At 40.6% G+C, this 23,412-nt stretch overlaps 2 protein-coding genes across 3 annotated transcripts; both read left to right on the top strand.

Annotated features, from left to right (window-relative positions):
- Positions 1 to 1,068: 1,068 nt before the first annotated feature.
- On the top strand, positions 1,069 to 15,235 carry ttll6 (tubulin tyrosine ligase-like family, member 6). Of its 2 annotated transcripts, XM_048232483.1 has the most exons (16): positions 1,069 to 1,244; positions 2,128 to 2,292; positions 4,106 to 4,273; positions 4,808 to 4,845; positions 5,277 to 5,395; positions 5,519 to 5,649; positions 6,219 to 6,375; positions 6,721 to 6,864; positions 7,044 to 7,129; positions 7,250 to 7,475; positions 7,758 to 7,936; positions 8,303 to 8,491; positions 9,266 to 9,428; positions 9,724 to 9,960; positions 12,749 to 13,046; positions 14,492 to 15,235. In XM_048232483.1, the coding sequence occupies exons 3-16, from the start codon at positions 4,107 to 4,109 to the stop codon at positions 14,731 to 14,733; spliced, it is 2,376 nt and encodes a 791-aa protein (XP_048088440.1). In that variant the 5' UTR covers positions 1,069 to 1,244; positions 2,128 to 2,292; position 4,106; the 3' UTR covers positions 14,734 to 15,235. The 2 variants fall into 2 exon arrangements, with proteins under 2 accessions (XP_048088440.1, XP_048088441.1); XM_048232484.1 differs by lacking the exons at positions 1,069 to 1,244; positions 2,128 to 2,292 and having other exon boundaries at positions 4,155 to 4,273; positions 4,805 to 4,845.
- A 2,671-nt stretch (positions 15,236 to 17,906) lies between these two features.
- hoxb8b (homeobox B8b) lies at positions 17,907 to 20,671 on the top strand. The gene is made up of 2 exons (XM_048233282.1): positions 17,907 to 18,702; positions 19,680 to 20,671. The coding sequence occupies exons 1-2, from the start codon at positions 18,288 to 18,290 to the stop codon at positions 19,985 to 19,987; spliced, it is 723 nt and encodes a 240-aa protein (XP_048089239.1). The 5' UTR covers positions 17,907 to 18,287; the 3' UTR covers positions 19,988 to 20,671.
- Positions 20,672 to 23,412: the final 2,741 nt, after the last annotated feature.

The following is a 23,412-nucleotide window of genomic DNA, read 5'->3' as shown; positions in this document are numbered from 1 at the left end:
TAATGTTACATGTTAAGACTGTAAATTGTGTGGAACTGAATTGTGTAGTTAGACCATTAAAACGGCATCATTTTCAGTGTTCTGTTTTTTTGGAGGGGTGGCCCTAAAAGGACATATTGATGATGCAATAATTTAACAATTTAGCTAAACCCCTCCCTCTTAAAGGAGTACTCCAGCCGATTCCAACATGCCTTCACACCCTTGATGTAGGCCTATCTTCCATGGATGCCAGAAATGTAAAAATCCTGTCAACCAAAATTTTAGGTTTGTTTTTGAATAGGTTGGAAAACTACAAGCATTGTGAGAGAGCAGCTTTATGGAGTAGATTAGCACAATATACATTGTATTTTTTCACTTACAATAACATAGGCGTTTTAACTTCAGCTCATCTCTCTGGCCAAACAGTTGCGCTAATTAGTATCCACTATAGCCTAGATGGAAATATGTGGTGGGACAGTTGAGGCATGGCTTCAGCACAGTCGGCCCATTCTGCTCTCTGAGAGTTTGAGAGCAGAATATTCCCTTCAAATGTTCATGATTTTGAAGCCTAATTTAAAATATTTGTCAGTTTTTATTCATTCAGACTGGTTAATGACACCCTGTTCTATGATGTGACAAACTTAAAATAAACACATATTTTTGGTTTACAGGGATCTATTTGATATCAACAGTTAGTAGCCTACTAATAAGAATCAGCTGTTTTAATGAATAGTTACAGCAAATATGTGGTGAGCCTAGGCTAGAAGCGTTCCGTTTTTGTGACTGAGTGAAGCTGCAAGAGATGGTTCATGTTGCCTACCCCTCATCATTTTCATGATGAAAGCACACATCTATTTCTTTGTTTACATGGACTTTAACTGGACATACGAAATGGTTGATTTCGTATGTCCAGTTAAAGTCCATATAAAACAAAAAAATAAATGTGTGTTTTCATGATAAGCACACAAGACGTGCTTTTCTAACTTAACGCGTATGAATGCAGACTATTTAACCTAGCCTACCTAAATCTGGCCACTGCATGTTAACACGTGTGTTACTAAGCGTGGTGTTGCTATAGCAACAGTCAAGGGCTGTCCTACTGTAGCAGATTAGCAGCATAGAAATGGATCACTGAAAGAATAACTTGAACACGTAGCATAGGACATTTTATTACAATCCCCTCTGTTGTCACCACTGAAAGCGTTTATCTATATGGAAATGTTCTCCAGATAATTTTGAAGAACCTACAACACCAAGTAACGTGGGTGAGTGAAAGAGTTGATACTTCGAGCCAGCTAATGTCGTATTAGCATAGCCAGTGGTTGCCAAGTTAGAGCTTGTTAGGATACTTTGTAACCACTTGTGCGACTTTGTTATGACGCTAACGCGAATCATCCAGTTTTTACAAATTAACAACTTTCCACGTGCCATTAAGTTGAGACATCTGATTTGATAGCATGAATATTGAGAAAAATCTCAATATTGAGAGTAGTTACACCTGGAAATTAACGATAGCCTACTTTATGATTTCGCAATTCGGTGTTTAGACCAGCACTCGATTAGGCCTACGACAAGAGAATTGTTTAACAAAAAGACTGTCCTAAACTTTTCAAAGGTTATGGCAAAATTATTGCATCACGCTTACTTACTACTGTAGCCAATCTCCTGTGACTGGTAAAATCAGTCATTATGTCCCGGCAGAGTTGTCGTGGGTTCTTTCTGTAACGGATAACATTAGCCTAATGTGTATTACACTTCTGTAATAATGTAGGATATGTATTGTGCTCTATATTGTCTTATGACTAAAATATGCTTCTTTTTGTGATAGATAGCATTGTGCTCTAGGCTAGTCGTCTATGATCCATCATAGCCTACTTCTTTTTGCACAGATTTTGGCAGCTCATGGTGCAAGCTGAAGCACTTCTCTAATTACCTCCGACAAATATCAGGGATTATCCCTCTCAAGTCCTCCCCTACACTTCTCCTGATAATCATTTTCTCCCTGTGTTGGCTAAGTATCAGGTGTTTGTCTTCTGTGTGTCTAATTGGTCACACAATCCTCACAGGGGCTCAGTGTGTCAGAGTGTAAGTGTATACAAGCTGGGGCCACCCCAGTGCTGAGGGGACAAATTTGCTCCATTTTGTCAGGGATTACATACCAGTGGGGGGCATGTGGGCACAAATGCTTGCCTCAGTCGGGGAGGACCAGTTCCGAAGGTCCAGCTGAAACTTGGGGACCAGGTCAACCCCACCTAGGCTCTGAAGAGTGGGGAGTCCATCTGCATCATTCTCTTCCTGTGATCCATCCTAAAGGTAAATGTTGTTTCAAATGATTGAAGTTAACACAATATGGAAGTCTTTACCCTTGAATGTGTGTCCTTCTGATGCATATTGTTTGATGAATTTGTAGGAGTGATCTGGTTAATGTTAATAGTAGTTTGCACTTGTGTTGACATGAGCCATATGTATACAGACTTGAATGGTGGCATGTCACACTAGTTCCTGTGCAGGATCATCTGAGAAGGCACATTATGGTGTAGCCTAATGAATGTCAATTATCTGTCAGCTACCATCCATACTCTCTTTAGATAATTATCCCTTAGAAAGGACTCATGTATTCTTTGTGTGTTCACGTGCGATTGTGTCAGTTGGTTGCATACTACTACACCCAGAGCCTGTAAACCAATAAGCGCCATTTATATAAGGCTGGTAATTTGAACATATAGATCCTTAAAGAAATCCAATGAGGGCTTTGTTGTAACACTAGCCACCCCCTTGTGAGGTCAGTGGGCCGTTGCAGCCTAGCTCCCTGCCAAGAGTTCAAGGCCAGGATTATCCAGCTCGCTGGCTCAGAATACCGTTACCCAGCACCCAGGCCTCCTGCAGACATCAGGGATGTTCCCCTCCGTGCCCTCCCCTACCTGTGCCTCCCTCGCTTGGGCGCATTGAAAATTATCTGCCGTGGTAATGACCTGAGCCGCACCTGGTTGATCTCGGCTGCTTTGACAGTGGTCAGACAGGGCGGGCAGTGTCCAGAATGACAGCTTGATCCTTCAAGGGTATAAGGTTCACTGTCTGAAGTTTCCTTCTGTCTAAGATAATGTCAGTCTTGGAGCATTGTGTGAGGGCAAAATAGACCTCTCTAATCACTTAGAATCTGTGAACATGCAGGTCTGCATTATGATTTGTTTTGTTTTTTTGTGTGTCTCCTCAAGTGCAAATGTAGGCCAAGCCTGTTGTTTGCATACCTCTGTGCATGCTTACTCTTGTATGACTGTGTGTAATGGGTTGGTGACAACTAGATTACTCACCTGAGGAGAGAAATGGAAATAGAAACATGATGCTGCAGCCCCCTCTCTGGCACACTACATGGCGTACTCTGATAGGGTTGATAGAGTTTCATTGTGTGACCGTGACTTCACATGAAAGCCGAAAGCGATGGGTTGTTCGCCTGTCATAGCAAAATCTCATTTTCACAAGTCCCGTGAGTAGTTACCGTGACGAATGCAGTGCCTGTGCTGTGCACTCTCTCTGTACCCCCCACATGTTTTATTAAATATTTTTACTGCGCTGACACCCGAGCCTGATGGCCTTGTTGAAATTACATGCTGACATTATTCCTGATAAACATTATTCAGGATGGACACTTTAGAAGATTGTTGAAAGGTCATTTGCAGATTAATCGTTATTTCACAGTCTAGGTGCCCATAGTCCATTTGACCACTTTTACTGTAGCTGTACATCCAGATTCGTATTTTTGTTTGTCAGATAGGAGCATTGACCAGGTAGCCAAGAGGCCCTTAATCTGTTTGTTTATGTGTTTCAGACACACAGTTCATGAGATAACAATTTAAACCATCTCTAATCCATGTAACAGCAACCAATCCCATTTCCTTGAATAGGAGGTGGATTAATCACTATGCTATTTTGATCAGGCAGTTCTAACCATGAGGTGCACTGCTTCAAAGGTCTCTCATGACTTATTTATCTTACCTTATTCAACTTTGTATGGTTTTTCATCCGTATAATGCAGATACAAACATACAAACTGTATAGTTACCAATGTGCTTGTTTGGTTTGCATGGGTAGTAGTTATTCACAATATGCTCTGCTGGTTGTTCCGTAGAATGGGCTTGCCCGTACCAGACGGGTCAGAGAAGGACGCCCAGGTGGAGCCCTGTAAGGGGGTGGTTGATGCTGGAGAGGAGGGGGAGGGATGGGGCAGTGACAGCCAGCCAGAGGCCCCCAGACCTCCATCCATAGATGGCAAGAGGAAAAAGAAGAGGAAAAAAAGGTAGGCTACACTACTTTAAATATTTAAAGTAGAGTACTGTAGACTATACTTAATATACTGTTTTTTTTAATTGCCTCACCTAAATATTGTAGCCTGGCTATCACCAGAGTGATTCTCAAAGGAAAATTGGTTGGAGAAATAAATGCTTGTTCCCTTCTGATTTCCAAGGGGCGTAACCAGCAGTGAAATTAAACTTAAATTGGTACATTAAACTCTTACCATATCTTTTACAAACAAACATGCATTCCTAAGGTATTTCCGGTGGCACAGAAAACAACATTGAGCACTCTAGGAACAGATATATAAAGAACCATTAGCTACACTAGCTTCATTATCATGGTATCATATCCGCCACTGAATAACCACAAACACTGAGGTCCTGACAGCTGTGCCATCAGTGACCTGTCCAGTGAGAATGATGAGATTGTTGAGTGCCTCTGTGCGGATTGAAGATGGGCAGGTAGAGGAGGAGGCACTAGGGCCTCCCAGCAAGGCACATGTCTGTCCCACTGTCTGCATCTTCTCTTCCAGATGACTATGGATAAATCTCACCAACTGCAAGTACGAGAGTGGTAAGTTAACTAGCATTTAGTGATGCTTGTATTTCATCAAACAATTTGTACCAAGATGTCTTTTTTTAGAATGTTTTGGCAGATTGTTAGTTTGTTGTCACTATTTTCTGTATTCCATACGTGTATAAGTGTTTTGCCATCATAGAAAAAGCTTTTCTGTTAGCCAAACTGACCGTAGCACTATAGTTGCATCAGTCAGCATTAGGATTCAAGGATTGGAGGATTTTTATTTGTCACATACATAGAGATACTGATGTAAAACATGTAGTGAAATGGCATTAACTGTGTAATGCTGCATCACATGCTTTGTTGTAGAGGATGGAGAAAAAAAAAGGGATATAAAACATCATTGGTGTCCATATAAGTACATATATGTGTTTGGTCACAATGATCTCTGGTGTTAATTTAACAATTCCCTCTTTATTGATTAGTCCGTCGGGCTGCCCATAAGTACGGGCTAAGGGAGGCTGCAGAAGGAGAGGACTGGACCTTGTTCTGGACAGACTGCTCTGTCTCTCTGGACCGGGTCATGGAAATGAAACGATACCAGGTACTAGCATCTTCCTGGAGTATTGGTCTGGTGTCACCATTGCTCATGGCTGTGTGTACAGATGTCTTTGCCAGATCAGCGTTGTTTGATAAGTCTTCTCTTGTCTCATATCACCCCTCGCAGAAGATCAACCATTTCCCGGGCATGAGCGAGATCTGCAGGAAGGACTTGCTGGCTCGCAACATGAACCGCATGCTGAAGCTTTTCCCTAAAGACTACAACATCTTCCCCCGCACCTGGTGCCTCCCAGCTGAGTGAGTAAGCAGCTCAGCTCAGCAAAGAATATGAGTAAGGGATAAGTATAGAACGCCGGTCATTATTGGGAAATAGGTCCCGACAGGGCGAACTGGACCCTGACGCGCACCATTATGAAGAGCCGTGTAATAAACTATGATAATAATGATGATGATGTATGTAATAACTAACATAATCTAAATGGGTAGTAACTTGGGTAGTTACAGCCATACATCTTTAGAAAGTCTGGTCACTTTGTAAGTACTTAAAAAGACAGCGAGACATCTAAATTTGACCAGGCTATGTGATACAAAGACATTAAACATTGAATGGACAGAAGAAATAAAGAAAGAGCCAAGCTCAAGGACACCACTGGGCTGCGGTTTGATGATCTAAACCAGTGAAATCTAACCCTCACCCACCCTTTCTCACACACACACACACACACACACACACACGCACACACGCACACACGCACTCACACACACGCACTCACGCACACACGCACACACGCACACACGCACACACGCACACACGCACTCACGCACTCACGCACACGTACATGTATGCACGTACATACTCCTTGCAGTTACAGCGACTTTCAAGCCTACACGCGAGCCAAAAAGTACAAGACGTACATCTGCAAGCCGGATTCTGGCTGCCAAGGCCGAGGTATCTTCCTCACCAAGTCAAGCAAGGACATCAAGCCAGGGGAGCACATGATCTGCCAGGTGTACATCTCCCGGGTGAGATTACACTTTTCCTGCAGACACCTTGGTGCTGCAGTTTTGTTGGCTCATGCATGCACAAGCACATTTGACCCACGCATCTCATGTATTTGCTATGTACCTTAGATTAATGTGTATAGCTGCATGATGATGTTAAGCCATTTTCAGTCATTTTGAATGAATCAGTGTTTTCAATTAAAAAAACAATTGTTTTTCAGAATTATACAACAAAAACTTTCACATAAATGATTTGTTTCTTCTCTATTCAATATTGGAATGGAAAGAAATTCTCAAATAATTGTTGTTCATGCACAATACTTCATGTTGATTCTAAAATTGATGAGGCCCATTCTCTGCACGCAGCCTTTCATAATCGACGGCTTCAAGTTTGACCTTAGGATCTACGTTCTAGTGACGTCCTGCGACCCCTTCCGTATCTTCCTGTATAAAGAGGGCCTGGCTCGCTTCTGCACCACGCATTACAATGACCCCGTCGGCAGCAATTTGGTGAGCGCACCGCCATTTTCACACCTTAACAAATTAAATATCACAAATTTTAATCCCGGCTTATATCCATTTGAAATGTAATACGTTAGCTCATGTCTAGATTAAACAGAAACTGACATAGTGCTGTTTATCTCTGTGTACTGTATTTTTTTGTTTACACTTTTTTGTTTCATTGACAGGGTGATGTTTGCATGCATCTGACCAACTATGCCATCAACAAACACAGTGAAAACTTTGTACGTGATGATGACACAGGTAGCAAGAGGTAATACGCGCACCAGTATGTCTACACCTGTGGGTGACTCAAAATGTTTTTCAGTGGATGTAATCCAGTATAGGATTAACATAGAGTAAGTATTTTCCATTGTTCTGCATTTGCACCTAGGAAACTGTCCACCTTCAACAAGCACCTGGAATCCATGTGCTACAACACAGAGAAGATGTGGCTGGACATCGAGGACGTGATCATAAAGACTCTGATCTCTGCCCACCCCATCCTCAAGCACAACTACCACACCTGCTTCCCAAACCACGCCGCAGGCAGCGCCTGCTTTGAGATCCTGGGCTTCGACGTGCTGCTGGACCACAGGCTGAAACCATGGCTGCTAGAAGTAATGCCACTTCTTTACCTTTCTTGAGCATGCTCATGTGTGTGTTTTGTGTGAGTTTGTCTGTATGTGAGTTTTGTCTTTCTTTTAATTATAAAAATGTAATCATACAGAATGTGTTGATGGATACTACTAACTTCTTGAGCTTGTGCATATGTCCAAAATTTAGGATGTAGAACTCTTTTTTTTTTTTTATGGATGTTCACTTCATGGTCTTCTGTGTGTGTGTGTGTGTGTGTGTGTGTGTGTGTGTGTATGTATGTGTATGTATGTCTGTCCACACAGGTCAACCACTCCCCTAGCTTCACCACTGACTCTCGGCTCGACCGGGAGGTGAAGGACGGGCTCCTGTACGACACCCTGGTGCTCATTAACCTGTGCGCCTGCGACCGCCGCAAGATCACAGAGGAGGAGAAACGCCGCGTCAAGGAGAGACTGCAGCAGAATCGCTCCAGAGAGGCCAGGTGATCATCAGCGTCCAAACACACACACATTACACAAACAAGTACAAAAATATATACATGCAGTATATTCACATGCTAGTACATCCAGAACACACACACTCATAATAGAGAGCATAAAAGCTCTCTCAAAATCATTTAGATTCCACCAATATTTATGCTGAAGTCATCTAAGAACATATCAGTGATGTTTTTTTTGTTTTTTTGTTCTTTTCCATCTATAATCACCCTTAAACACATTCAGACTTAACTAAATACTGTAACTTTACATAAATACAGTACATTAAATACAGTAATCTTACCCAATTCTTACCTTGTCTCTCTCTCTCTGTGTGTGTGCGTGTGTGTGTGTGTGTGTGTGTGTGTCAGGAGTGAGGAGCTGCGTCAGTCGCATGCGGCCAGCGTGGAGCAGATGGAGAGGTACGAGGCCAAACACATGGGGGGCTTCCGGCGCATCTTCCCCCGCGAGGGAGACGAGAAGTATGAGAAATACTTCAAGCACAGCAGCTCGCTCTTCCAGGAGACAGCTGCCTCCAAGGCCAGGGAGGAGTGTGCCAGGTTCGCCAGCACGCAGACACACACACAGACACACACACAGACATACACACACAGTCAAACATACTGTATATTTAGCCATATACTAGTAGGACTCAGGCAGGCAGCTGTTAACCACATTTATTACACGGCTCTTCATAATGCTGTAAAATGCTCCATTCACTTGCCTTTATAACGTTCGGTGGTCTGCTATTCCTCGATAACAGACCGCTGTCAAGGAAAATGGGTTTTGTGCTTGATATTCACGTCTTTCATATCACTCCGCTAGTAGTCCGGTTACTTCTTGCATTGGAACTTCATTCAAAAGTGAAAGCAGACAGTTGATCAGCTGTGTTCTAAAGATTGTTTGATTCAAGTTCAGCCACGATGAAACGTTAACAAATAAATATAAAGAGTCATATCTTGTGGAGTTTATTTTTTGTTTTGAAGTAGCCATGTGACAAGCGGGATAATGTATAGAACGCCGGTCGTTATCGAAAAAATAAGTCCCTTCAGGACGAAACAAGACCCCTCCGCTGGCATTGTCGGGACTTATTTTCCGAAAATGACCGGCGTTCTATACATTATCCTTTATATCAAAAAAGGTATACGGATTTAGTGATGCTGAACATTCTACCCATTAGTTTGCAAGTATTCAGAAATACAGAGTGGGTTTGTTCTGGCTGCATACTCGTGTGTGTCATTGCATTGTGTCAACCAGTGTTTCTCTGTGTGTGTGTGTGTGTGTGTGTGTGTGTGTGTGTGTGTGTGTGTGTGTGTGTGTGTGTGTGTGTGCAGGCAGCAGCTGCAGGAGCTGCGTCTGAAGCGGGAGCAGAAAGAGCATGATCAGAAGACGGGCCGCAGGAAGGAGCTCCAGGGAGAGTCGGCTGGGGAGAAAGCCAAGCCCCACAAACTCCACGCTCGCCTCTCCCATTCCAACCCCAACTCACAGCAGCTCAACGTGAGTCCTCTCTCTCTCTCTCTCTCTCTCTCTCTCTCTCTCTCTCTCTGTGCGTAGGTGTGTGTGGGTCTGGAGGGCTGTCTGTGTGTGCATGTGTGATTGTTTCTGCCTGTGAACTTGTGCAGTCTTTCTAAAATTTGTATTTGTTCTTTAAGTGAATTTATTGTGTTAAAGGCAAATTTGATGTCATTGAAGGGTTTTATTTTTCGTCGCATCATGTCTGCAGTACCTCTTGTGTCCGCCAGGGGGCAGCAAATCTGTGCCGCTACTAAAGTGCTTCCTCTCTCTTCTCCAGCTTCTGACGATCCCCCCTCTCCCTCCCCCTGGGGGCAGGTCATCCTCTCAGCTGGACCTATCAGATGAGGAGGAGGTGGAACGCTTCAGTGGCCTGCGCCAACGGGAGAGCCTGCTCAGGGACCTGGGCGTGGTCGACCAAGTGTACCAGCTCCTCCAGGGATCCAGGCCTCCGCCTCCGCCCTGTCTGGTGGAGCATCCCCAAAAGCCCCACTATCACGACCACAAGTCCAGCAAGGTGAGAGTGCCGGGTCAGCTCCATAGAAGATCAAGGGTCAAGGTCCATTATCTTATTTCTTTTATTTTCTTTACAAAAATCCAGAGCTGTTAACTTAATGTCTCTCCCCTTTAACGTCTTCCCCTATAAATGGGGATACTCCGTGAACCACCCACATCCTTTAGGCACCATAGAAATACTCAACTTATTGATTTTGTCTCGGATGATTTATTTTTTTAATACATCAACAATATACCAGTGATATTACAGTTGTAACTAGAAATGCAATTCCGAGGAATTACACGAGGGGATGCAGTCTGCTGGTTAGGGTGTTGGTGGGGCTGTTGAGCTTACTGCTAGCTGGTTGGTAGGGTAATTGTGATACCTGCAAAGGTGCTTTTGGAGTAACCAAATTTGAATCTTGTGGGACATGGCATTCTTGAGATATCATACTCAAGGTTTTTTTGACCTTGACATTTGACCTTCAACCTCCAACTTCAACTCACTTCATCTTCGAGTCCATAAAAACACTCGTACCAAACTTGAAGCATGTACGTCAAGCCGTTCTGGAGATATAATGCTGAATGCATGAGATATGGCTGGGACTTTTATTTTGACACACAGGAAACACTTTAACAGGTTGTGTAGTTCAGGTAGAGCTAGATTTTATGCTTAGAAGCTGAGACAGTTGAATTCCTCAGGTGACACCTGTGCCAGTGTTCTGATTAGCCTGGGAACTGCTCTGAGAACTACTTAACGAGCACAGCTGGCTCTATTATGACATCACAGCCCCCATTCAAGTCTATGGGGGAAAAATACACTTTTAATTACAAATATCTCAAAAAGTATAAACTTCTCAAAAATGAAAAACGGATAGGACGGTAAAGCCTTGGAAGATCTACGGAACGGTGCTTCAACCAAATTTGTACGTTAAGCGGTTTGGGCTGAATAGCGCGCACAAAAAGGTAAAAAGAAAAATAATAATAACTAGAAAAGCATTTCCTGAAGGAAATACAGTGCATGAAAATGCAAAAAATACCATGTAAAATATGCAGAGTAAAAACAAACTATATTGGTTGCTAGGTAGATGAGGTTTAATATAGTTGGAATGACTGAACAGTTAAATAGGTGGGTAGTTTATATGGTTAAATTATTTGCTTGGTAGATAAGGTTTAATATAGTTGGAATGACTGAACAGTTAAATAGGTGGATAATTTAAATGGTTAAATTATTTAGGTAGATAGTTGACGATAACTGACAGTTGGAATGGCTCTAATGTTTGCTAGCAGTTATGTTAACTATGTTAACAAAGATAATAATGCTAACCAAGTTACTTAACTTAGTTAACTTAGCTAATGTTTTTATTTTTAGTAGTTATGCTAACTAGCATGCTAACTATGCTAACATGTGACTTAGCTAACCTAGCTAATCATTTTTAATAGCTATGCTAACTAGCATGCTAGCAATGCTAACATGTTAACTATACCAACCATGTGACTTAGCTAACCTAGCTAATGATTTTAGTAGCTATGCTAACTAGCATGCTAGCAATGCTAACATGTGACTTAGCTAACCTAGCTTATCATTTTTAGTAGATATGCTAACTATGCTAACTAACATGTTAGTAATGCTAACATGCTAACAATGCTAACCATGTGACTTAGCTAACCTAGCTAATCATTTTTAGTAGCTATGCTAACTATGCTAATTAACAATGCTAACATGCTAACTATCCTAACCATGTAACTTAGCTAACTTAGCTAATCATTTTTAGCAGTTTTGCTAAAAATGCTAACAAGGTTAGCAATGCTAACATGCTAACTAGCTACAGTGGGTAGGAGTCATAGTTGATGACAAGTAACAGTTACAATGGCTGAACAGTTAAAAGGTTCAGTAGTTTAAAGGGTTACATTGTTTAACAGTGAAATATTGTAGTGAGGACTTTTATTTTGAAACAGTTTTTGGCAGAGGAAGCAGTTGAACAGGATGTGTAGTCTTAATAGGGCTAGTTTGTGTGCTTAAAGCCTGAGACTGGCTGTTGATCCAGGTGGCCTGAACACCTGCCATAGGATTCTAATTGCATAACGGCCGTATTATGATGTCACAATCGGCAATGTTAAGTCTATGGGGATTTTTAAAAAGTTTGTCTTTAATAGTTTAAAAAGTATAAAAGTTTCAAAGTTGAAAAGACATAGCAGCTTGGTCCGTTTGAATACCTACGTTACAAAGTTTGAATGAAGTTTCTAAGTTATTGCGTACGGAAAAAGTGGTAAGCGGAATAATAATAAGTTGTTGTTGTTGTTGCCTTGGAAGAACAGTACAGTGCATTTTCATGCACTGTAATAAGAAGAAGTTGTTGCCTAGGAAGAACAGTACAGTGCATTTTCATGCACTGTAATAATAAGAAGTCTCCGGATTTTAATAGAGGGGATGCATCCCCTCTAATGAGTACTTCTGAAATAAATATTACCGCATTTGAGAAAGCTGTAGACATGTTGTCATTCAAACATGACAATTGCCATTTTGCTGTGGATGATTGCCACAGGTGTTTTCTCTTGTCTACATGAAAAATGGCAGTTGATATAGTTTGTGGTATTAATGTTTTCAAAATTCATACTCAGATTTTTATATCGAACTATAAAAAATATTTTTATAGTTGGATATAAAACTTAACTATACTGAATATAAGTTAATTATGCTAATTAATGTTGTAAATATGCAAACAATATTAAATGTCTAATAAATGTAGTATATTTGTTGTCCACTGTACACTGTTTTAGACATTGTGGATGTTCTCCTGTCTCCCCAGCTGGCGGAGTTCCTGCAGCGTCAGAAGCAGCCGTGTGCGCTGATAGAGCGGCCGGTGGTGCCGGGGGCCAAGCCCTGCCTGCAATACATCCCCTCACAGCTCATCCAGCAGCAGCAGCCGCTGCCGGCGCACTGGCCCTGGACCCCGTTGAACCGCGGCGGGTTGCACGTGGGGTCTCTGCACAGCGACCCCCCCTTCCTGCAGCACTGCGGCCCAGAGGAGGACGCAGGGCTGGGGGAGCTCTGCTTCGCGGGAGACCCCAAGAGGTCCAACAGCACACAGCGCATGCCGTGGACTAGTGAGTAGCTCAAACACATGTCACGATATGCCAGAAATCCACTGGACTCTTTATGTAGACAAAGATTTTTGTCAGTGGGACTTAATAGTAATGTTAGTAAGCATCTCCTAACTATAAAATGGAACCATTTTCTGTAAAGCATTAAGCCATGGAAATGTCACTGCAATTTGTTTATGTGAGCAGTAATTTTAAATAACAGGCTACAGGCATTAACTCAAATGTAGAATTTCTTGTGGGCTCTTTTCTAATTTGGGTGGACTGAAGAAAATCCTACTAATGGCTTTGGTAAGTTTGACTGCCAATGAAGTAATTGAGAAACAACTAACTAGGAACCAGAATATTTTATAAAGGGCGCATTGACATATGGAGAATAAAAAATCCTACAAAATTATAGCAAATTGCTCAAAGCACATGTATTTTGTGTATGCAATATGAGATAATGGATTTGAAATGATAAACGTTAAATCGTAACACCCCCAATTATCACCACTTTTGTTCAGTAATTCTAAAACAACAATGTTTTTTAACACTTCAAAATAACATTTGCTAAATGAACCTTACATTTTTCAGTAGCCATAGGTGTGTAGATTTGAACAAAATCTGGTTTGGTTCTTAACGGGAGCATTTACTGCATGAAATATCCGATTTTGTTTACCACGCTCGGAGTTATAGTGCTGGCCTGATGGGTCGCCTATTTACGCCATTTCAATGGCACATGAACGGTTAGACCGAGAATTCTTGACATTAAATTAAAATTCCACTGGAGCTCCAAGCGGTTGTGTACACGCAGCCTTACAACACTGTTTACAGCTCTTTGAGTCACGGTAAAATGTAATTTTAATTACACCTATGGTGTGGGTGCTTGCGTTTCTTTAGGAGTCCGCCGTCTTGGTTTGTATAGAAATGGATATTAAGTGACACATACACGCAAGACGGCGAAAATACAGGACCGACGGTAATAGGGGGAGTTCCGATAACTGTTTTTCACATCACACATTTCGCTTTTCACGTCATCATTTCTACTGGCGATGCCAGTTGGAAAGCATATGGTGTTTTACCTCTTTATTTATTCACTCTCTTTTTGCTTCCCTGTCGTCTCTTTCATCTTTGCTGGCATTCCCCCCTTTTTCTTACCTTATGTCTCCCTCCCTCATTGTCCTTCACTTGGATTGTCCCTGCTATGTCACTACGGCCTTAGTTCTCTCCTTCCCTCCTTCATTCTCAAACTAGAATATGTTCCCCATTCTGTCACCATCACAGAACAAATGATGCTTTATTTGAATGAATGAATAAACTCACTGCCAAAGCTACAATCCAGAAAGAATGTAGAGTGTGTATATTATTGATGTAAAACAGACATTTAGTAAGATGTAGTATTAATGAAGAAAACAAATGTGTTTTTGTCCTTTTTTCTGATTCTCACTCTTCCTTGGTGGACTCCTCAGTCACAGCTCGGCAGGGCAGTATGAGCTCCTCGTTCACCGAGGTACGGGCCCGGACGGCCGCCGCCTCCCAACTGGCCATGGGTCGGATGCCCTGCGCCGCGCTGACCCGCTCCGACTCCCGAGCCCTGCAGGACCTCTTCATCATCTCCACGCCTGCCCCCCTGGTCCCCCGGCCCGACCTCTCGCACAGCCTCCGCCGCCGCCGCCGCCGCAAAGTCCCCCAACATCAGCAGGAGCGCTAACACCACGCACACCCCACACACACACACAAACACACACACATATACATAACACCAGGAGGAGTGTGGGACGAAGCAAAGGGACATATTCTGCCAAGAGAGAGCTGAAAGTCACCCTGAAGAAAGAGTCTCTGCTCTCTCATCGTGTTCTGGTAATACTCAGCAGATATTGTTCTAACGTAATGTAACACAAAATTTATTTTTACTCTTTCAATAAGCTGTGGTGAGATTTTTTTTTTACTAAAAAATGAACTAATGCACATAAATGCATTTGCACACGTAAGAAAATGGGCCTTATTACTTCTTCAGTTCACTGAGGAGTTTTTTTTTATTTATGTGAATTTCACTTGAGTCTACCGAGGGGCAGCCTGAATGTGAATTGCCCTCAGACCAGCCTTTTGTGTGTGCTTTCTCTCTTACTCGCTGTGCACAAACATCCTTCAAAGCATATTACCTCACTTGGAGCCACTGGCAATAAACCACTCAAATAAATCTCATGAATGTAGGCATCAAACACTGTTGTTTTGTTGCTTCACTTTTGCTTCAAGAGGTTGGTCATGGAGAAAGGGTTTAAGAGGTGGTGGGAACTAGACACAGTCGTATTCCTTTCAGCTAAACTGTTTCTGTATTTTGGTGTGTGTGTGTGTTTCAGAAAGAATATTAATTTAAGGGTGAGATGATGGTACAGTATCTAATTACCAAATTATATGAGGCTGAGTCTGCATTCTGCCCTCATTTGCTTTAATTTAATCTTCCACTTTAATTTACTCTCTCCAAAAGGAGCTGATCATCTAGAGCAAATAAATCACATATTATTAGCCTATATAAGATGGAAAGATTCCTATATATTTTATTTTAATTCAAACAAACTGCATTTTTAGTTTTCGTTTTAAAATTCATTATTATGCATATAGCCTATGTTTAAGAAAAAAGTCAGTGCCACCAGCTCTTACCACCTGCATAGCCTATGTATGCTAGGTTCATGGAAAATTTAATTTTAAAATTTGGATAATTAATTTCGTTCATGTTTGGTCCCATTGTTTTCTGTTACGCCTGAATAGAGGCTATTTAAAATAGCGCGTCTTCAGTTTATATGACCAAAGCGTAATGTTCTTCATGTTTTAAGTTAGATGAAACATTTCGGGTTTTTTATATTATATCTTGCACGCAGCCGTTCATGGAAATCGTTTTAATGTAGGGAAATGTAAGAGCAAGAGAACCTGTTCATATACTGTGTTTTTATATAATTTTATGGAGAAATATAGAGCTAATTGTTTGAAGAAAGTATGCAAAAGGGAGCGATTAGGGTATTTTACATTATTTGAGAGGAATGGAAACACATAAAACGTTAGCACATAAAACGTTATTAGGTGACAAAAACGTTATTAGGTGACAAAAACGTTAGCACATAAAACGTTATTAGGTGACAAAAATTTTTACTCTCCTCCAAAAAAACTTCTTGAATCTTGAAGGAGAGTTGTTTCAGATTTAGTCTGCTTCTTACCTTCGACCTGAGGCCAGTTTCAATATCTTGCCTTAATATCGCGTTTAATGGATCATAAAGTATAGCATAAATAGGCCAAACAATTTTGGAATTTCTTGGAAACCAGTAATAATAATAATATTATATTATTAATATAATAATAAGTATTATTATATTATTAATATAGTTGTCTTGATGCTCATCCAGAACTGTTGTGCTATACAAGCTACATTGAAACAAGTCACTTAATTATTATTATTATTATTATTATTATTATTATTAGTAGTAGTAGTAGTAGTAGTAGTAGTAGTAGTAGTAGTAGTAGTAGTATTATACTAATAATATTACTAGGCCTTATTGTTACACAACAACATACTTTAAAGTAGCCTACCTCTTAGTTTTCGTACGGATTTGTCTTTCAAAAAAACTCACGAAAGATTGGCAGAGAAGTCCAGTTGTTGAAGACAAAAATGAAAGAAATATCTGTAAGGGTATGCCTATTTGGTTTGCATAGCCTACTATGTTGGTCCTGACTGGCAATTCCTTTAATTTGATTTGCAAGCTATTCGCATACATAATTTACATAAATAACGTGCAATTGCCAAACCAGCCCAACACAGAAAAGCCCAACCGGCTGCATCAGATAGCCTCCCAGTTAAAAACATGTTGTGGATTTGAAAATGTAAAAAGATCGTCATCTTTGGCAAAATGTAAAAACAAAAACATTAAATGAAGGGACATTTGAGGATGTTATTGCCTGGGAGAGGTTAGTCACCTCCTGCAATTAAAAGTAGCCTACAACAAAACATGAAAATACCCATCACTTCGATAGACTATAGTTTGTGGTGTTATGGTTACTGTATAATATTATAAATAATGTTCAATTATATTATTAAAAATAATTATTTGTCGACTCACAACAAATAACAATTCTATAGTAGGCCTATTTTATATGGATGGACACAGAATGTGGTATCACGTTGACATCTTTTCTCCTGGCTGCTATTGCAGAAGTTTACCACACGGTGACATTGTAGGACTAAATTATGGCTACACACCGGACTGCCAGGGACTCCATATGCAATTTTCACATTAGCCATAGACAACTGCGAAAATGAAGACTGGTCAATTGTATTAATTCTCTGATTCGTATATCTAAACAGCTCTTCTAAATTGTCTGATGAAACACTGTGACATTACAATTAATGGGAACCGAATAGAGACTTAGGCAATGGAGCTGTGATCTGTGAGGGATCAACCATAGAAATGATGGTATCAAAAATATTTTGGATTAGCCTAGTAGCCTATTTGTTTATAGGCTATATTATAACAAATGATTGTATACTATTACATATAATAGCCTAACAAATAGACATCACAGTTTGTGTCCAGTTATTAAAAGAACATGCAAAAAAATAAAGTAAAACAGAGTTTTAAGAAATGGAAAGTGACAGAAATGTCAGACTTTTCTTTACGAAGTAGAAAAACAAACTGGACACATCTTACACATTTAAACAGATCAACAACCATGCAGCTCCAAGTCTGCCTTCAGGACTCACGATACACTTGCTTTCACCAGCGCGTAGACTCTCACTCCACCTCTCTCTTTTCACCCCTCCTTTTTCTCATTCTCACTCTCCTGCTCCCTCTTTTCATTTCTCCATTTCCATTCTGTCTTCCTTTTCCTATCACAAGCACGCGCTTTGTCTAGGTGAAGATGCTGAAGCTGGGCTGGGGGATTCAGATTTGGACACCCATTACTGAGACACAACATATCTAAATATGAATGTATTATTCTACTTCACGCCAATGGAGTGAACTGCAGGTTACAATTGGTTATTGTGTTCTGTTGGACCCATAGGTTCCAGCCATGCGGGATAACCCATGGAAAAAGACATGGTAACACAGTCTTGACTGGCATGAATATTTACGACGTTTCAAGAATTATCTCAGATTGAGGGAGTTCTCTCATTTACATACCGGGATTGTTTCATGACTTACGGTTGAGTCCCTGTCACACAAAAAAACTTCTGAATTTATGATCTAAATCCAGCTACAGACTACAAGGCTAAACATGAGTTCTTATTTTGTAAATCCTCTTTTTTCTAAATACAAAAGCGGCGATTCCTTGCGGCCGAACTACTACGAGTGCGCTGGATTTACCCAGGACCTTGGAGGTAGACCCACTGTAGTTTATGGAGCCGGAACAGGAGCCACTTTCCAGCATCCAAGTCAGTTGCCGGAGTTTTACCACGGAACATCATCGCTCTCCCACGCGCCTTACCAACAGAACCCGTGCGCCGTGCCATACCACGCGGATCCTACGGGAAACCTTTATGGGCAGGATGCGCTACAGAGTTTCTTCGGAAACCCAAACCAGGATCTGAATCCATTCGGTGACTGCAGTTTGAAAGCCAGCGGGATCGGTGAGGATTCTGACAGCGCAGACCAGTGTTCATCGCAACTCTTCCCGTGGATGCGACCACAAGGTGAGTTGGTGTAAGATCTAACAAGCAGTGAGAAACATCACTGGGGGTATAAAACCGGACTAATTACCCGCAATTAAGCAGTATAATCATTTCCTCAGTCTACTGTTTGGAGGACAATGACGCATTTTATTGCAACCAAACGTGAATTGCAGCCAAGTTACAACACTCTTGAGGTGACTTCAAACTTTCACATCCTTTATTGATTTTTCCTTGGAATATCTTCCATCTTTCCTACGAAATAGCCTGCACTGAAAAGACCTGTGTTGGCCTCGTGCAACTTTGATGATTATAATGAACTGTTTGTTTGGATTAAGCTAATGTTTGGTTAGTCTATGCGTTAATGTGCATTGCCATTTAATAATCTGTTTTTGTCGTTGAGGACAACCTTAAAATGCAATAGTGTCTGTCTCTGGAAACATTAATTTGTCTTCAAAGCATATAGCGTACAGATGTTCTTAAACGTGAATATGGGCTGGATTTTATACTGTAGGCTATAGGTTCCTGTAGGCTACGTTGCTTTGGATTCCTATGTTGTTGTTTGTCCATAAGCCTCATTTTAAACAGGTTTTTCATCTTTGTTTTTTTTTTTATTTCCATCCAGTCTGCTTTACTAATGACACATTTTTGCGCCCACACAAGGTGGCTGTGCCTCTTTCTCAGATACTGTGTGTGTGTGTGTGTGTGTGTGTGTGTGTGTGTGTGTGTGAGTGTGTGTGAGTGAGTGAGTGAGTATGTGTGCGAGTGTGCGCGCTTGTGTGTCTAGGAGCCCCCAACTTTAAAAATGTTCTTTTATTAAATATGGGCCTATTGCCAGCACAGGGGACAATTTTGCAGAACATGGGCTACCTGACAGATCACTGGTCGTTTTTCTGTCCCAATAGGCCGTTGTATTATCACAGTAACTATGAGTTAGGAAGACGCAGTTGACAGCGAATTAATAATTCTCTTTCTCACTATTTATATTCCTTGTTTTTCAGCCGCCGGCCGCAGGAGAGGCAGACAGACGTACAGTCGTTACCAGACGCTTGAGCTGGAGAAAGAGTTCCTGTTTAACCCCTATTTGACCCGCAAACGACGCATCGAGGTGTCGCACGCGCTGGCTCTCACCGAACGACAGGTGAAAATCTGGTTTCAGAACAGACGCATGAAGTGGAAGAAGGAGAACAATAAAGACAAATTCCCTAGCAGCAAAGCTGAACAGGAAGAAATTGAGAGACAGAGGAGAGAAAACGCCCAGGAGTCAGAGAAAAAGACATCAGAGGACGAGGACTTTAAGAAACTTTAATCGACATGTGTGGGACAGAGGAAACGTTCCAACGTTGGCCTTGGCAGGTGCATCTCTGAAATCAACAGCCAAGCAGAAATTAGTTTATCTACATTTCATCAAATGCTTTGTACTATTCTCTAGTGTTGATAGAATTAGTTGTAAAATGAGGGTTTCGTACATACTGTGAGCTCAAATAACAACTAAGTTGTTATTGGAGATTAAACAATGTCAGAGCTGTGACGTTTTCTAGAAACATCTGTAAAATGGCTTCAGTAGATGTGTTTCCTTCTGTAAGTCATGTGATGCACTTTTTGCGTTTACCTTTTTATAATGAAAAAAAAAAACTTTAGATGTGTACAAACTACCTATATTCATTCCTGTCTACTTGCTCGTATTTTTGTCTGTTAGTGTTGTGTTTTCTTCGGAAAGCATGCTAAAGCGCAAAAGTAGAAGGTACATACTGTGAAACGAATACAAACGTATTTATAACCGCACTACTGAATTTATAAGGGGCAATTCATGACGTGTTCTGTTTCTCAACTGCTGTTTTTATTGTCCTGAACTGGAAGCGTCTGTAACGTGAAGTGACAGAGGATGGGTGATTGGGGTTCAATAAAGTTTTTTTTTTTCGTAAAAAGGCAAATCCCAGTGTCTCAGCATTTTGTCTCAATTGCGTCTGTAGCACTCCCATGAAAGGGACTCAATGTTGTTATACAGTCTACCACACTATGCATGTCTAGCTAGATTGTAGGCCAGTTATAAGGCGTCCATTTTTGTGATCTTAAAACATTTCAGGAAAAGCAGGATTACGCACAGCATTTCCTGGACATCTGGTAAGTCTTTGATGGTCATCTTAGTAGATAGTGTAAAACTATAGTCTGTTCGACAGAGCTGGGTCAAATAGTTGTTGCCTAGAGTCATCTTAAATTCTACTACACTAGTGAAACCTGTGTTCATTACCGCTCTTGGATCAAATTCACACAAGTAGACAATGAAAAAAAACCCTACATTTTCACTCAACATTGGTCCATATGATGCGATGTGATTTTGTGAGGTATTCTTCAATAGACTATGTATTTTTCGAAATTATAATGTTGAAACGGTCCATGGTTGTTAACAGGGTAGGCCTAGGCCTACTGATGTGAAATGTTTCATTGAAGTGGGTATTAGAGTGAGGAAACGACTTGTCTTGGATTATCTTCAGGGAAAGACAAAAATAATATGCTTAATATTCTCTTATATAGAACCCATACATATTAAAAAATCCTTTAATGCCAACATCAAAAGAAAATTAACCAATATAGGCGTACGCTACATCAGAATACCAATATCTGCTTGATCAGATAGATTATAACACTACAGTATTTGCTTTTGGGATTAGGTAGGCTATTCCAACGTAATTTCTTTTGAATGCTACGGAAATAAAGTTAGGGCAAATGCATAAACAATGGTCGTTAGGATTTTATGTCTGGTCCCAAAGTCTGATCTCGGAGACGCTTGGGCCCGCACCTTCTTTCATGCGTTGCATTCAGGCCGACCAACTGACACAAATTTACCATCGTTTTACCAAATATAAAACAAGTGTTGCTCGCACTATACAAATACAAGCATACACATCTGAAATGGGCTGAAATACTTTATTAGTAATTTAGCACACTGTACTGTACAAAAAGGCACAGACGCCCAAAATTTTACGATAGTCCAGATATTCTCACAATAAAACCGTCAGAAAGAATGGAAAATATGCCAAATGGTATGCAAAATAACATGCAAAAAATATAAATCCTTTACCATAACGAGGGGTGGTTTATATGACCTGAGATAAAACCAAATAAATACGAATCCAGGGCAATTCAAGAGATATTTTCTAGATAGACATCGTGCTCAAGGGAAGATGTTCTCTGGACAGACCGTATAGGCCTACCAATAGTAGCTGCTCATCTGTTGTTATCAGATAATTTTTCGAAATATTCCTGGATTATAATAAACTCACAGGCTATCATTTCATAAAAACATGACATGGTGGCTGTTTGGTCAAGCTTAGCCTGGGGTAAAATAGCCTAGGCTAGGCTTAATATTTGGCTAGGCCTATAGGTTGAATATCAAGCCTATACTTATGAATAAAGGATCATATTTTGACAGTATAGGCCTATAGGCTATCCTATATTTTAATGCGAAATAGTCTAATATGAAGACTTGTTTTCGTTACTGATTTCCAAATAATATACTAAGGTTAGCCTGTTTAGTAGGCCTGCTTTCAAGAGGAACTTCGGGAGTTATACAATTCAAAACAATATTATATAGACCCTGCTGCCCCCCACGATTTTAATCCAGACTTTTTGATGGGAGGTCTGGAATTGAACAGGTAGATTGATTATCAACACTTTATTAAGACATTTTAAATAGAAAAGAACAGCACTTTTCTAAATAAGCGCATCATTGCGAAATGTACATCAGATATAGCCTAAAACATTGTTGCACCATTCCGTAGCTCTTGATCTGTGCACATAACATCATCCGCCATTTGTTTTTCACTTTTGTATCTGTTTCTGTGATCCCTTGATTTTAATATCTCATAATTTTCTTGAAAAACAAACATGTAAACATTGTACATTACCTGTGCGTAAATTGTGCAAATATTGCCAGAATTGTTGCCTTATGCGCAAAAAAATATCTTTGAGGAAGAAAACATGGACATACAAAGTTTTCAGATCTTATTCCGACAACGTCTCACCAGACGCTCTGTCGGAAATAGGTTGTATTGGCCAAGTTGTTTTATGGTTTTACAGCATCAATAAAAGTCGGATATAGCTGCTAAAAATAACAAGAAAAGGAAACGGGGTCTTTTGTGCCAATGCAGAGTTCTAAAGGCCTCTTTTGTGCCAATGCAGAGTTCTAAAGGCCTCTTCGCATTTCCTATGAAAATCTTTTCTTGCCGCCCAATTCCAAAGGATTGAAAAGATATCATGTGTTTTATTTCGATAGGCCATATCACCTTAATCTAGTCTGTTTTTCCGTTGCAAGTATTTTGGAGCATATAATCTGTTGTATCTTGTACCCGAGGGAAAGAACGAAAGGTAATTTCTGATACCAACTAATATTTAAAATGCGACCAAGGCCTATCCAAAGCTTGAGGCTCCCTAGACATCCCTCCAGCATAATGCGGTATTCCCAAAGATAATGTAAAAGGCTTGTCCTTCCAAAATAAATAATTAAATGGTACTGGGATTTTAAAATTGAATTAACTCAATCGTATGTTCTTGTGTTGCAAAATCACAATATCTAAACAAAGGTTGCCTTCATTCGGGCTTTCATCTGGTACCTAGATCCTAGAAAATGCTTTAACAATTTATATTTCAGTATTTCGTACTTGTTTTACACAAGTAAAGATGGCGTCGTCAGAAATGCTGCTAATGCCCTCATGAAGAAATGCTATAAATTCC

Source organism: Alosa alosa, chromosome 22 (assembly GCF_017589495.1).
Source record: "Alosa alosa isolate M-15738 ecotype Scorff River chromosome 22, AALO_Geno_1.1, whole genome shotgun sequence".
NCBI classification, from domain to species: domain Eukaryota; kingdom Metazoa; phylum Chordata; class Actinopteri; order Clupeiformes; family Clupeidae; genus Alosa; species Alosa alosa.
This window is presented reverse-complemented; position numbering and strand designations above follow the sequence as displayed.